General features: G+C 40.4%; 1 protein-coding gene across 2 annotated transcripts in view; it reads right to left on the bottom strand.

Moving 5' to 3' along the window:
- The window catches only part of DGKI (diacylglycerol kinase iota), a 219,170-nt gene that overhangs the window by 39,991 nt on the left and 162,725 nt on the right, over positions 1–16,454 (bottom strand). For both annotated transcript variants that reach the window (XM_071727048.1, XM_071727056.1), the window contains exons 24-27: positions 12,641–12,710; positions 11,116–11,156; positions 9,488–9,615; positions 8,783–8,908 (exon numbers count right to left, since the gene is read on the bottom strand). In XM_071727048.1, coding sequence (XP_071583149.1) covers positions 8,783–8,908; positions 9,488–9,615; positions 11,116–11,156; positions 12,641–12,710 — 365 coding nt within the window. The remainder of the gene's footprint in view (positions 1–8,782; positions 8,909–9,487; positions 9,616–11,115; positions 11,157–12,640; positions 12,711–16,454) is intronic.

Here is a 16,454-nt window from a genome sequence, read left to right on the forward strand (position 1 = left end):
CAAATTCTGATTTCTTCCTTTTCCAATTATGGTTAACAAGAGCAGAAGCAATAGACTGTGTCTTAAAGTTCAGTATTATTGAGAAAGAGGTTGCCTGAATGATTATATACAAATACCAAATACTATACTTTTATAGAAATTTTTATATGTAAAAAATATTATTTATCTATACTATATTCTCTGTAGATAAGGCCAGACTTTGGCAGTAGTGACATGAAAACTCTGATACTTAACAGCAGAAGAGGTGATTAAAAAAGGTTTTCCATGTATTCAGTCACCTAAAGGCAACCCTAGAAGTTGCTGGAAGTTCATTTCAGTTTCCAGAACCATCTGATTCTGTTTGCAAAGGTCCTTCAGGTCTGGTGGGTGCAATCACATAGCAGGGACTGTATGTGGTAACACTTTCTCTACTCCTGGTTCTGTATCTTCAGAGACCAGAGAAAAATGCCAGGATCTTCCCATGCCCAGAACCATCCCTCAGGTGGTATCAGCATGGCTGAAGTAACTCAAAGCCTCTTGAATACTGTGTTGAGAACATCTGTTCTCTTATTTATGTCACACCCACAGTCTGTATATCATACACTCAGGACACAGCAAAAAAAAAATATGTGGGCCAGTCTTTGAAAAGATATTTTGGTGCCAATATTCCTCTCCATTTACTGATTTTGGTATAGAACCATAGAATCATAGAATAGTTTGGGTTGGAAGGGACCTCTAAAGGTCATCTCATCCAACCCCTCTGCAGTAAGCAGGGATATTTTCAACTAGATCAGGTTGCTCAGAGCCTTGTCAATATCTCCAGGGATGAGGCCTGAACTATCTCCCTAGGCAACCTGTGCCATTTTTCTACTACCCTCATGGTAAAGAATTTTTCCCAGCATCCACTCTAAATCTATTCTTCTCTAATTTAAAACCATTGCCCCTCATCCTATCACTACAAGCCCTTGCAAACAATTCCTCTCCATCCTTCCTGTTGGCCCCCTTCAGCTACTGAAATGTCACTATTAGATCTCCTGAAGCCTTCTTTTCTCCAGGATTAACAACCCCAGCTCCCTCAGTCTGTTTTCATAGGAGAGGTGCTCCAGTCCCCTGATTATTTTCGTTGCCCTCCTCTGGACCCCCTCCATCATATCCATGCCCTTCCAGTGCTGAGGGCTCCAGAGCTGGATGCAGCATTCCAGGTGAGGTCTTACCAGAGCAGACCGCAGTGGCAGAATCACCTCTCAATCTGCTGTCCACTCCTCTTTTGATGCAGCCCAGGATGCAATTGGCCTTCTGGGCTGCAAGCGTGCACTGTTGGCTCCTGCCCAGCTTTTCATCCACCAGCACCCCCAAGTCCTTTTCTGTGAGGCTGCTTTTTAAAACCTCATCCCCGAGCCGGTACTGATAGTACAGATTGTTCTGACCCAGCTGCAGGACCCTGCACTTGGTCTTGTTGAACCTCATGAGGTTCACCTGGGCCCACCTCTCCAGTTTGTCCGGGTCCTTCTGGATGTCACCCTGTCCCTCTGCCTTATTGACAGCACCACTCAGCTTGGGGTCATCTGCAAACCTGCTGATGGTGCGCTCGACCCCACTGTCTATATTTTGAATAAAAATATCAAACAGCTCAGGTCCCAGTACAGAACCCTAGGGGACACCACTTGTTACTGGTCTCTACCTGGACTTTGAGCTGTCGATCACTAGCCTCTGGAGGCCACCACCCAGCCAATTCCTTATCCAGTGAACAGTCTACCCATCAAATCCATATCTCTCCAAATTAGTGAGTAGGATATTGTGGGGGGCTATGTCAAAGGTGTATTGTTTTCCTCTCTAAACCATGTTCCATTTTTCTGCAGTTATGTCAAGGTGTGTCTACTAATCAGACATGTCTAGGAGTCCTCCTGGCTATGACTGGAAGGAACTAGAGTCATTGCTTGAGGAAAGTGGAGGGGAATTAAGTGACAGCATAGGAGAGGCTCAAAACTACCTTGTCAATTAATGTTTGTCCATGTAAAATTCTTGTTTCTAGTTTCATAACAAATTGTTTGACAAATTCTTTTATGTTCTGTATCTACAGCTGCACTTGAGGTTGCTGTATAAGCAGCTTCAGGAGGGAACACTTCTAAAAAAAATTGGAAAAGCTGGACATTCAAGTAGGTTCCAAACAGTAACAGATACCAGCAGCAGTAGCTGTTCTTAAAAAAATTTTTTGAAAGCCCACAGGCTGCAAAGCAACAGAAGGCACTAAGCAAGATTTTTCTTTACTGCCAATATGGAAAGAGGAAGAATTTCACTGAGAAGTATTTCAGTCTGCAGTGCTACAGTCTGCAGATTGTTCTTGTATTCAATGACTGTAGCACCAAATAATTGTCCTATTTCTGAGTAGTTCTGAACTGAACTAAAAAGAGAAAGTAAGAGATTCAAACTATTTCTAGAAGAGTTTGATTTCAAAAGCATAGCAATCTCTCAGAGAATAATCTCACTGAGAAAATACCTTCCCTTTAGCCAGCCAAAGTCCACCATTTTTAAGAGCCTCCTTATTGTTTGTTAGGCTTTTTTTTTTTTTTTTTTTTTTTTTTACAGGATAGCAAGAAATGAAACTTCAAGATAAATTTTCTGAACAATGCCAAAATTCCGCTAGCTTTTCATTGTTACATTGTAAGTTCTAAGGGAATGAGAAAGGGCAGAAATAGATCCTTTCAAAATACCACAGGCATATATCTTCAAGGTAGAATTCCAAAGGAAACCAACAATTATTCCCTTTGTCGCACTGCAAATCTCCCAAAACAGTGCTGGCAGCTAAGTACACATCCAAGTACAGGGAGAGACTTAGTATGCACAACAAGAGCACAAAATACATGAAATTCATTATTTTCTGCACCTGAGCACTAGACTGTAAAATAAATAAACAGGTGCTGCCTTTGTCAAGCAAGTCTGCAGAAACAGGGGTAGGGGAAAGTTTGCAGCAGCAAACTGAAGAAAAGATTTCATAATGATGGGTAAGTTGTAGCTTCTATCTGGAATGTGCTCCAGATTTTAAGTAACATGAATACATCACATTAACAATAGTAAAAACAAGACCCAAGCAATATTGAATACAAGACCAGACCCCACACTGAGCTGTAGCACTTTTTTCTACTCAGTCTCACTCAGTCTCTACTCAGCTTTCCCTCAAAAAAAAAGTCATATCCATTTGCTACATCTTTTTTACTTTTTTTTCCTTGTTCAAAGTACTTCTGTTATCCCACATTTATCTTCCCCTAAATCATTCTCAGTTCTCTTTACATCACTTTTCCACTTATCTGAGTCCACATCTTTCCTTTGATGGAAAGGATACACCCCCTCCTTTTTAATATTACTTCCCTAGAGAGAGTTGGAGAGCTACTTTAGACAAAATTTTCTCATGCACCACTTTGAGGTAGTGAGAGTGGCAACTCACAGTCTATTTGTAAAAGCATATAGGGAACCAGAAGTAAAAGAAAAGGGAGAATAGATCATAAAGAGAGACTTCATCTTGTTATATTCTAATTGTATTATAAGGAATACCCAAGAAGTGAAGATGAGATGGTGATTTTTGCCTTCATTCAAATGACATTTGTTTGAAAGCAATCAGAACTCATAGAGTCTCATCTGGGATTTTAAGTAATGGAAAGTAATTTTTACAGGTGTACAAATAGCTAGTTAAAACATGCACACATCATTCGTGTGGCTTCATCTTATAAACTGAACTAGAAAGAAACCTGAACCAGAAATCTAACTCAGTTTTCTTATGTAAACACAACAACACTTTTCCTATTCAAGAGCTGAGCAAGAGTTTTGAGGGAACACTTGAATTTTTCAAGTCTTCACTAACCTCTGAAGTTTTAAAGATTCCCTGTCACTAGGCAGCTTCTGCCTAGAATGTTCAAATCCTAATCACTTCTTTGTATTTTCTTAGATTTCACTAGATCAACATTCTTTCTGCTTTCTACATGCAAACTTGCATCCCCGATGTTCTTCTCATCCTCAACTTGTACCACACAAAGTTTTCTCTTATAAAAAAATCCCTAAGCCACCTTGTAACATCTGTACTGTCACACTGATTTCCTGGGCAATGATCTGATTCTTGTTGCTGAGTTAAAACACTCAGCTTTCAGCCTTTTTTCTTCTTCCCTCTCAAAAACTCAGTTATTGCTGCCTCATAAAGCAGTGTCTGAATGCCTATTTAGCAGAAAGTCACCCCCCAGCCCCTACAGGCATTTCTTCTTCTTCTCCCTGACAGAACCAGATGGCATTCTGGCCAACCTTTGCCCACCTTTCATGAGCCCTGCACTGAATTCAGATGATGCAGTTACACGTATCATTACAGCTGGACAGATGCTATACGAGTGCTTGCTACTGCCCCGAGCAATGGCAAAATTAATGACTTCAATTAAAAGACATAGGTTAAGCTTCTACCAAGGTATTGTCACCTTTTCATCTCTGTATGCTGTTGTGGTTTTTATTTTACTTAACTTCCCAGATGTCATCACATAACATGGTGATGAACACAGAACTAGGATGAGAAACATATGGCCAGCAACAAAAACTTACAGCAGGCTGTGAGGGAATGGTCACTGCCAGCTCACTACACCACTTGATCATAGTTTAAAGGAAGAATCCAATTATATGTTTCAGCAGTCAGCCTAAAATACTTAGCTTTTTTCATGATCAAACACCAGTAGTCTTCGTAATTGTTTTCCATCTTTTGGGTTGTTGTGGGTTTTTTTGTTTTTCTTTTATACTTTGTTCACACTAATTTGATTTTCCTATCAATTATTATCTGCCCCAGCTCCTGGTTACTGCTTCAAGACACTGTTTCACATCCAGCCCACTCCACATATAGATCACACATTAAAAAGCCATCAGAAAGGGAGTAAAACAGGAAATACCATTAATCAAAAGCCCCCTGAAAATTAAGAAACACGAAGCTTGCAATTAAAAAAAAAAAACCAGCATAAATAATTTTCTCTCAGGAAGAACCCTGCCTGAAAGCCATTACATTTTACTTACTCTTTTCCCCAATAGCTTGTGATCAAAAGCAACATCATACATCACAAAGTTTTTTTAGATCACTTATTTTCTTTTCTTCTTTCATTGACTGAATTTAAGGGGTGTATCTATTTGCATACTTTGTCTTTTAGCTACACTCCTCACTTGTCAAAAGTAAGTACTTCATCTTAATTAGGTTTTATATGTATATGTATATACATGCCAGGGACACTAAAAGCTGCCTGCATTGAAACAATAACCAGCTCTTCTCTGATCTGCCCCTAACATCTGAGGGGGGTCATTCCAGCCCTTGTTTGGGAGAAAAATGACCACTGAGCAAAGAGCCCCAGTGGGTCAACCTATCACACTTTCTCTTACTAAGTCCTCTGTCACTTCCCCTAGTGACAGGCTAGAGGGCATTTCATTTTGTGTTGGAAGTGTTGTACAGTATTTCAGACTAGATGTAAAACACTGGGCACTGATGATAGTTAAAAGATCCAAGAGAAGCCCATGTGCAGAAGCAATTGTCCCCTACTGTGCTCTGCTGTATTATTTTTGGTAATTTTGCTGAAATCCTTCCTGCTTGTTTTATTTGAAAAATAATTTCTGAAAGGACAAACCTCCCTAAAGAACCCGCAGGCTATTTCAGCTGCCAAATTGATGCTTCCTAAGTTCTTTGCTAAAGTTCCAGGTTAGATATTTTAGGCTGCAAATCAAAGCATCCAGAAGCTTGAAAATGCCAAAGCACATCTCATCTGAGCACCATACTCCAGCCCTGTTGCACTCAAAGGTTTCAACATCCTTTAATCACATTGCCACCTGCTACTTTCTTCTGCTGAGCTCTTGCTTCAGTGCTTAAGTAGAGACCTGGTTGGTATCCTTTTGTATTTTCTATATAAGGTGCCCTGCCTCAACATTTAATTATTCCACACTACCAAAACTGTGCACAGAATGTAAAATGATTCATTTTTTTCCTAAGCACCTCTGACAGAGTCTCCCCATAGAATCCAAGTGTCTAATAACTGCAAAATTTTCACTCACTGTGCTCCTTTAAGGTGAGGTAGCAATATTATCTGTATTCTGCAGATAGAAAAATTAGAGTCAGAAGGAAGGAAGACCCAGACTTTCCATTAATTATAGTAAAGCAACCTGAGGCACACAGAAAGCCTATTTTTCAGTTTCCAGCCCATCACCCTCTTTCAAAAATCTCCTTGTAATGGCTCTCAGAAACCCAGCCTACTTCACCATGTACATGCACAGAATAAGGAGCCTGTTGTTACTGGCCATTTGTGAAAAGTTTGTTGTAAATCTGCATCATGCAGAAAATCTGTGAGGGACATTGAGAGGAGAAGCCAGTCCTCCAGAGCAACATTCAGCTGCCTCAACTGTAATAACACGTTGCTTTCTCCACTGCAATCACATGCCTCATTTCCTACACACCTTACAGCTTGGCAGCAAATGAGGGAGTGCCTAAACAGACTTCAGAGCTTGCCCACAGTTATAAAGAATAATCTGCATCAGCCCCAAACTCCAGGACCTGCAGAGGAACAGACACAGACCCTTTCTCCCATACCCTTAACCTGTGTCACTCAGCTCTTGGCTATCTGCACCCCATGTTCATCACTCCCATTCTGATTTCCCAGATATCTGCATGGCCCTTGTGCTCCCAGCTGTCAGCTCCTATCCCCTAGCCCTGTTCCCCGAGGTCCTGCACACATTCCCTTCTTGCTTCTACTCAGTCAGCTCTTGGAATCTCTTTTCCCTACTACTCCATACACTTTTCCTGACCCATCTCCATTTGACCATGACTGCTGCATCTCTTTTCTCCCTGCTACTGGAGATCAGCTGGTGAACAGAGCAGCAGTGTCCCTTTCCTCAGCCCAGTCGGGCAGCCCTCTAACTGGGATTAAGCACAGAGGGGTACAGTTCCTTTGTGAGCACATGCAGACAGAAAATTCTGAAAGTGAAGCTCTAGTTTCTGTGGTGTCTCCAAAGTGCATGAACAATCTCAGCTGGGGTAAGCTCAGGGGTGCTTTGTGCAAGACAGCAGAAAGGCATTTCCCTCATATCCTGGCAGCCCTTTATTAAATGTCAAGCCTCCAAAACTCCATCCCACTTCAAAACTTCTAAAATATCTAAGGAAAGAATTGCTGGATTTACTGAGTTTAAAGAAGGTCATTTAAAGCAGCACATTTCCCACAAACCATGTCTTCAGAAAGAATAACTTTTTTGCTAAATTTTTCACTTCAAGAGAAAGAATTAGTCAAAGACTTAAGTCTTTCCATAACAATTTTTTATCCAAAATAATTAACATTTAGAGAAGCTATAGAGAAAACAATTCCTTAGAGTATACAGTGACAGGTACACTTTACTCTGGGCAATGTTACTGACTTTGCTTGTAATTAATAAATCTACCAGATAAACTTAATTGTTCCAGCTAAGCAAACATTTCCAGTCACACTGATGTAAACAAAATCATTCCTCTTATCAATTAGGAGTTAATCCACACGTTGTCACTATCTCTCCACAGTGCCTAAAAGTCTCTAAGCATCATTTTTCTCCCAGCTCTGCCAGTTCCAAATTTCAGGCCTTGCTATTCCAGTCTTTGGAAAAATGAACCAGAGTTCCTTTGCACTGTAAAGAGCACAAAACCAAGAACTGTTCCAGAATCCCTCAGGGTAATGGGAGAAAACTGAGTGAGTGATTCCTGGCAGTGCTACCTGGGTCACCCTTTCTTTCCATGACACCTCCTTCTCTTGCAAGCAGTTTCCAATCTGCTGGAAAATTTACAGTTTGCAGTGGGGAAGCTACACAGCATCCATCCACACTCTACATCTTCCCTGGAGCAGTACCTTGCAGACCCCTTGCAGCCTCCTTCCACATACATGTGAGACAGAAAGACAGTGTGAAACAAGGAGTGGTCACTATTTCTAATTTATTCTGTGCTATTTCAAAACCCACCCATAGGGATCCAGATTCAGTAGAACTAAAACTAAAAAAAGAGAAGTGATGCACACTATTATACGTTATGTACTTGGGGGGCAAAAATAACCCCAAAACACCAGAATTTTTCAAAGCCAGCAAGAGAGTTCAGGCAGGTGCCTCCCATCTAGACCTAGGCAGCAGCTATGGATCCACTGTTGGTTCTGAAAATCTAAATGAAACCATCAAAAAACTGAGAACCACTTCTAAAACTAGCAAGATTAAGAGATGCTCTTACACAAACCTGAACACAACAAACAGGATTGAGGTGGTAGAAATCTCTTTCATGGGGGAATTATGACCAACAAAACCACTCTTTAGTCATCCTACCCTAACAATGGTAGGATGACTCTTGTCATGAATCTCTTGTTCAATTATGTGAAAATTATTATTATATGATAATTATTGCCTATGTCCTTAAAGTAAGTGCAACTGTAGAGGTTTCTGCATTGTGACACTGCATCAGAGCTAACTTGAGGGTGAGTGCTTTGGTCTTTCTCAGAACCAGTTGCCATGAAGGTTCCCTTAGCTTATTATTATTATATTATTATTATATCCAAAATAATATATTTACTTTTAGAAACTTAAATCTAGGCTTATTAGGAATACAGGATGCCAGAAAGAAAAAAAAAAAAAAAAAGTGAGAACATTTAATAACTGAGAAAGAGGAAGCTAAGACAAGAACAAAAGAATCAAAAGGACTTCTGTAATTTCAGCACAATTCACTAGGCTCAGAGGAGCCACTAGGAGTTGTCTGTGGTGATGGTGAGAGGGCATCATCAAGCAGAGAAAAGCAGAGGGCTCTTACTGCAGCATATGTGTCTGGCTGGCGTCCTTTTGTTTGTCAGGTACCTCGTAGTGTGGGGAAATCTTGCCCAGGCCACTGTCACTCAGCATCCTCTTTCGAACTGCAGGATTCCACCGATCTGATATTCTAAGGAGGGGAGGAGGAAAAGAAAGGCATTCACCCTTCAGAAATTACTTTATGTGCTCTACTTTGAAGCTTTCTTACGGTTACTGGCTCCCAGCATTATTCAGTCCATAATAAGTTAAATTAACTTCATTCACTAAAAGTACAAGACTGTTCCTAAAGATGAATAAAAGCATTTATGGCGTGCCCAGAGTATGAGAAGAAAAAGAGACACTTCACCATTATTCCTAGGCACAAGGCTCCTCACAGCCTAATACACTGTTATCAGAGCCTTGACCATGCAGAGGGGAACTCAATACAGATTTATGGTGGAACAGATACTATTATGGAGTGTTAGGAGGTCAAAAGGTTCTGAAGTCCATCAGAGCTGCTGTGTGCTCCAGGATGCATAATCGAGCAGATGTTGTTGCACTGTCCTATCATTATCTGATAGGATAGATCAGATAATCTATCTGATCCTATTTCAAGCACCCCACCTAAAATCTGCCCTCCCACAGCCCCCCAGCCCTCCAGAAAGAGGATCAGAAATAAAATGCTCAAGTGCAATAGAGCTTCAGAAGGACATATCCCAGCACAACTCACCCAGAGGCCTGCTCCACTACCAGATCAGGCATTCCTGGAGGTGTCCCCACCTGCTGTGATATTACCAGCTCTGGGTCCAAAATAAAAATCTCGTCCTGCGAAATTTCTGTCACAAAGTGCAAATGTTCCTGTCGAAGCAAGACAAGGAATGAATAATGAACGTGCAGCATCATCTCTCAGAGCACCCAGATGGCTATAGGAAAGCTGGGTGCAAGTCTCTGAAGAGTGCTCATGCAATTCTGTCTGTGTATTTAAGTGCACACACATACACACACACTAAAACCAATGCCACTGAAGTAACCAGGAGATACTTCATTGATTTCAAGCCAAACAAGATTCCCACTCAGCAAGCTTCACACTCACAGAAACACTTAGAAAGATTGGTACTAAGTGAGACTGTCATTTAGCTGAAAACTGGAAGTCTTCCCAAAAAGCCAAGGTTTGAATATTGAAACTAGGTCCAGCATTCACTGATGGCTGGCAGGATTTCCAGTTACTTGAGGGAACTCTCCCAGACATCCATTGCTTGTAAATCCCAGTTTCACATCTCCATTACCAAGGCTCTCTTTCTCAGTCCCTCTGTTTTGTCAATGACACAGAAGGCTCATTGTCTTTCAAGCCATCACATAGTATTGATTTTTTCCCCACAGGACAATGGAGCAGGAGGGAAAGGTGACCATTTGTATAGTCAAGTATTAAAGAAATGCAGAATAAACCTAAACCAGACAGAGTGACCCTGCCTCATTTAACATGTAGCAGCAGCATCTTCTCCCTTGCTTTCCAAACATTAAAATACAGCTTCATCAAAGTGATTATATGACTGTGTGTAAAGAAGCCTCATGGTGATTATATGCAGACACCAAACCTGTAACCTCTGAACTCAAGCCACAGCTCCTTCTGCTTAAACTAAACTGCCAGCTACTTTTGCCAGGCAAGATTCCTATGTCCCTACAATCAGAAACAGCTTACACCATTCTCAAGAGGACCAGGTACAAATGACCACTGTGTAAAATCAACAGTTTGCTCTGAATGCTGAGCCATTAGTTGGCCTGTTCTGGCTACAAATCAGATAGACTAAAAGCTCTGTAAAAATTTCAAACTGTCTTTTAGAAGGTATATTCAGACTGTCAGATTTATAACATAGGTTTGAATCCAATGGAGTTACATCCTGTTCTGGGGTTCCTTGGGAATATTTGATACATCTCTGTTCATAATTCTTAACTTGCAGCATCACCTTAATTTCCATAGCTAGTCTATGCCACATATACAAAGGTCAAGACCTCTAGTGACTAAAAGCATCAATGAAAAGATAAACTCAAATACTCCAGTGCCACAGAGACACCTTCAGTAAGACTTGATAAGGATGACAAATGTAGGAAATTTTGATCTGCATGTCAGATTGGTACCAAACTGTAGGGCAGATGATCAGCAGATACAAAACTTCAGTGAAACTGAAGTGAAACTGTGAATGACATCAACTAAAAAAAGGCTCGATTTTGCCTCTCTTTCTCATGAGAAATCACTAGCATTTTAGAATACACAGGAGAGATGGCAGCTAATTAATTGTAAAGGACATTTGGCAGAGCTTTAAAAAAAGTTATAGAAACAGTAACCGAGGAAAGATTTACCTGAGATCTGTCAATGCGGTAAAAACGATCAGCAGAAGTTGCTGCAAGACAGAAAAAAAACAGAGTTGAAGTGAGGAAAATGGTCTGAGCAGAACAGCATGGGTAAGATGGGCTGAGCTAGCATCACTACCATGTAAGATTACCCCTATATCAGTGAAGCCACAGTGGTTTCACAAGAACAAAGTCTGATGCATTCATTATGTTCATATTCCTATCCCATTAAACAATGAATTTAAAGGTGAGGCTTAACAAAACACTGATACTATTAACTTGAAATAAATATTTTAAAATGCAAAAAATGGATTTCAGGCTTGTAAGAAGAATTGAATACATTAAAATACGTGACAGAAAAAGCTGCATTGTTCTGATGAAAGTCTAGCAAGCATATAGTGGATCTAATAGGATTAATTTGAGTTTTGAATTTAAAGAACAATGACATGCTGGGGAGCTCTTTGTAAATCAAATGCATGGCCACAGATATTCAACCTGAACTACCAATATGCTCCAAGAAAATTTATGCTACTCATGAAAAACACCACAAAATTGGGGAAATTCATTAAATAAAGTATCTAATACGAATCCTTTCACTGCCAAATAATTCGTATTGCTAAACCCAGAAGTATTTTATCACCTACAATGTGCTTCATCAGATGTGATTTCTTGTTTTGTTCCTACTTCACATTTAGTTTGGCCAGTGAAATTAGATACATTCATTCTGGAATTTTGACACAAGAACACAGTGATGTCGCATTGTAGGTTTTGGCACTGCAAGGCAATATCAAATCCCTAAAGACAAAAACCGAACGCATCTACCCAGCCAGCTTTCTCCAGACACCAACCGGATTCTCAATATGTTCTGTATCAATTCCCCTCGTGAGATACAAAGAAGAGTGATTAGAAATTGCCAAGGAGAAATTGTTTTTGTTTAGAACAATAAAAATGTCAGTCCCCACATACTGAAGCTTTTGGAAAAGCAGATGCCATCCATTTTAGCTGCTAATTCCAGTGCTCTGGAGCCTGACGTAAAGCCCAGACAAGCCATCTGCTTTGACAAACTCTGGGTCAAATACAAGCGAAGTTCTCCAGGGAATTACATGAAGTGCAGTCTTACAGGGAATGGGAGAAAAGTTTCCATCACCTAAACACCGTGGTATTTAAACATTAGAGTACTTAAAGAAAAAACAGAGTGAAGAACATGGCCTTACCAGCAGCACGTTGCCACAAGCAGCTGCACTCTGTGTCCAGGTGCTGCCATGCAGTAAGTGCTGCTCATCGTAGCATAATAAACCAAACCTCTAACATAGAAGAACATTCTTCCTCAGAGTGACATTTTGATTGCTAGATGAAAGGCCTGCTTCACTTTTCAGAGGGGAAAGTGGGGGACCCAGCTCCATTTTTACCTGCTCAGTGTAACAAGGAGGTACATTTTCCCCTCCACAGTCATACTCTGGGATGCCCTATCCTTCACACACACACACAAGAAGCAGGCAGCATGCTGGGCTCAAGAGCAGGGAGATGCACTTACCATCTAGGAAGCACCATCTAGGAGATAGCCTCTGAACAGAAAGTACTCTGGGGAAGGAGCTTTCTTGGTCCTGGATAGGACAGGGAAGTTACATTTAAAAAAAAACAAAACCAAAACAATAAAACCACACTTTTTTTCTCTTCGAAGGACTACTTTCTAGTCTCTGCTTTTTTAAATTTTGCTCTATTGACATTGCACAAAGCCTACATAGCCCAAAGCCACTGAATTTGCTCCTCACTGACATCAGAATTAGACTGTAATGTTGAAGAGAGTAAAGTGACACAGTTAGCTTCAACCACATCCTTGGCTGTCCCGTTCTCTACAGCTCAGCAGTACCAAAAATCTTTACATCAAAACCAACTTTCTCCCTTATTTGTAAGGATAAGGGAAGAAAGAGAGGTGAGAGAGGTCAAAAAGATACATGGGGGTATCAAAACACAGTTATGAATGCTAATAACTATGTTTTTTTCTTGTGTGTCTGTCTCATTGGTTTATTCCAGCTCAGTATTTTTGCATGCTTTCCCACCTCTACTGATATGCCACTCAAAGCAATTGCTCACAGAAGCAATTAATTTGAATTAATCCAGACATGTCCCAAATGCACATCAGGGAAAAAAAATGTTATTATCTACATCCAGAACACATCCCAGACATGTAGACCACTGCTGACCAAGGAAGCAGACATCCCACATCAACATCTTCGTGCTCTGGCTAAAAAGACAAGCTCCTTGGGAACAAGTGGATGGTTGTTATTTCAGGAATCAAACCAGACAACTGGGAAGGACTGAAAGCCTTCTTCTTGACCTTTACTCACCAAGGACTCAAACAGACTGCCCCTTGCTTTTTCACTGCTCACTGAACTTCAGAGTGAAAAAAAGGATCTCAGAAAGAAGAGAGTGATCATGGCTGTGATCCATGCTGCCAATGGGTGGTCAGACAGCTTGCTAAAGCCACTGAGCACTATGTTTGAACACAAATAGATTTGCATAGGGCAAACACAACAGCATGGATCTCAGGCACACACCAAAAATTTCTATAAAGCCAGATTCTATCCTTATTTGCATGTTAAGCGGTAAAATCAACGCATCTGCAAATGAAGTAGATTCAGGCACATAATGTCTCAAGATTAAACTTCACTTCTTCAGACTACATACTGGCATACCAGATTACAAGACAAGAAAAGCAAAAGCAGAAGCAGTGGGGAGCAAAGGTACCTTAGAGAAAACTATTGCTGTTCAAGGGAATCAGAGATTATAACTAATATATATGTATGTGTATTCCTAACATGGGCATAGAATGGTGAAAAGAGACCAGATATCTCACTGGAACATGTCAGAATATCACACAGGAGTCCAGCACCTTTCCTGACAGCAGGATGCAGGACAAATTATTGTCATGTTGAGAAGTGTATAGCTCTATCAGGTAAGTAGTTGTTTGGAAGGTCCAACACCAGAAAGAAAAAGCTGGCTGAAAGACCCAGTTCCAAAATAAGATTTCAAACAATCATGGGGTTTCAGCCAAAAGGGACAATAGGGCTAGGAATCCACCATCTCCACCATAACATGGAAAATCCACCACTTCAGCCTGAGCTACAGCAGACCTTTTAGAAAGGCATTCAGCCTACGTGAAAGACTCCAAATGACAGAAAGCCTATCATTCCCTGAGGCAGTCAGCACCATGTGCAGGGTTAGAAGGGGGAAAGCAAGGCTGCTTTGTATATAAGAGGAAAAGTGCAGAAACACCAACACAGAGTTAAAATCAAAGTTTATGGTCTATCAAGCATGTCCAATGCATCTGGAACATTCATACAGGTTATCAAAGGTTCATAGTTTCCTATATATTTTCCTCTGCTATTACGGCATAGTGTTTTATGCCATTAGGAAAACCTAGAAGTAATAGATATGTCTCAGAAATTTATCTTTCTGTTTTGCAAATTTGACATATTTCTAAAATACTTCTTATCTGAAAAGCTATGTGTGAGATAATGTTAAGAAAAAAATAAAGTATATGGACAGAAAAATGGGAACATCATCAGCTCAATTCACCAGACTGCCCAGACAAGTGTCAGTTACACCAGGGGGAAGAAGCACTTTGCATTCTTCAACTTCTGGAAAATCTCAAAGGTGGCCAAAAGAAGTTGTCATTGTTGGGTAAAACAATTTCCAAATTGATTAAAGAGCAAACAATGCTCACATATGTTCATACATTGCTCTTCCATTTACATATATGTACCTGACACTCTTTAGCCACCTGAGGAAAAGTGAGGTCACTCTGATGTTGTACAGATGTGCTCAAGTTCTTGGCCCTCCCAGCTTCCCAGTCAGCAGAGTGCTGCGTGCTCTATCTGCTGCTTTCAGGCAGCTATGGTGATGATTGGCCTGTCTGTGCCTGGCATGATGCTGCTTTAAAATGTCATATATTTCACTTGGTATCAAGACATTTGCAACATTCATCTTATTAGCTTCCGCTTCTGGGATTGATTGGAGCCAGGTATTAATGCTTTTCCTTTCTGGATATCCAGGACAGAAAAGCGTGGATGGCTTCAGAAAACTCATCTAAATATGTACATTCTGATGCAGGTAAAGCCACCCTGACAAAAATAAAACAGCTTGCAGATTTTACTTGATCTCACACACCCTGCTCTCACGCACAGGTCTGTGTTTTACAGGAGAGATGATGATAACAGCATAGCATCCCATAAAGTGAACTATTTCTGCTCAGGCAGACCAAATGACATATCTCAGTGGTTTAAGCCTCAGATTTAGAACACACTTATTTCTTTCTCAGAGTTAGAACACACTTATTTCTTACTCTGCTATGGGCTTATGGAGTCATGGCATGCTTAATTCTGCTTGTATCACAAAAGATGTGTGTGGGAGAGAGTCAAGGGCTTTCTGAAATCCATTAGCTAATGTCTAGGTATCTACATGCACAAAGCTTTACGTATCCTAGTATTTAGCCCACTATTCACAGAAAGGTGAATAGTGAGATACAAATGACAAAAGGAAGAAAACATCCAAAGATAACAGTGAATATTAAAAAAGTAGATTATACAAAGAGGAGACATGAGTGAAAATTCACAGATCTAGCAGACTACATAATGCTGGGAAAACGAAAACAGGATAGTGATGGTAAATGTAAATGCAAGTAACAAATTGCATGTTGTGATATGTTCTTTCCAAGACTCCATTATAGTTCAACTGTAGAACTAACTTGGGAAGTCTCAGGCCCAGGAGAATGATATTTTATAGCTATTAAACTCATAAGAGAAACAAAACAGAATGAAAAACAACCCTAGATTCATTTTTTGTTGTTTGCACCTGGGCTTGCTGATGTTGTTTCTGCTGACTCCCGTGTTTTGAGCTGCAGAGGAATCACTCAAGAGAACTGCATTTATGAGATCTAAAAGTACCCATGGCACCTTATTAGTGAGCTAAGAAAACAGTTCCATCAACTCAAGCACCTTATTCATGCCCTTTATCTCCTGCTTTTTCCTCTTCTCCTAATACCAGCATACCAACAAGGATACCAACATGGAACAAACCTCAAATTAACCTAATGAGACAGTTTGTAGAAATAACCCACTGAGAATAAACCAGTGTCTGAAGAATCCAAGATAAACAAGTACCAAAGGCAAAACACAGAATGTAGCATTGTAAAGGAACTGCTAGCATAAGAGGGATTTCACACGGATATGCACTAAAGGAAATGGCTAGGAAATTAATCTATATAACTGCAGATTAGAGTCAAATACAGGACTGGATTCTGACATTTCATATTCCCTTTTGGTCTTCCCCATACACACAGATTTAGT

This window comes from Heliangelus exortis, chromosome 1 (assembly GCF_036169615.1).
Source record: "Heliangelus exortis chromosome 1, bHelExo1.hap1, whole genome shotgun sequence".
NCBI lineage: Eukaryota > Metazoa > Chordata > Aves > Apodiformes > Trochilidae > Heliangelus > Heliangelus exortis.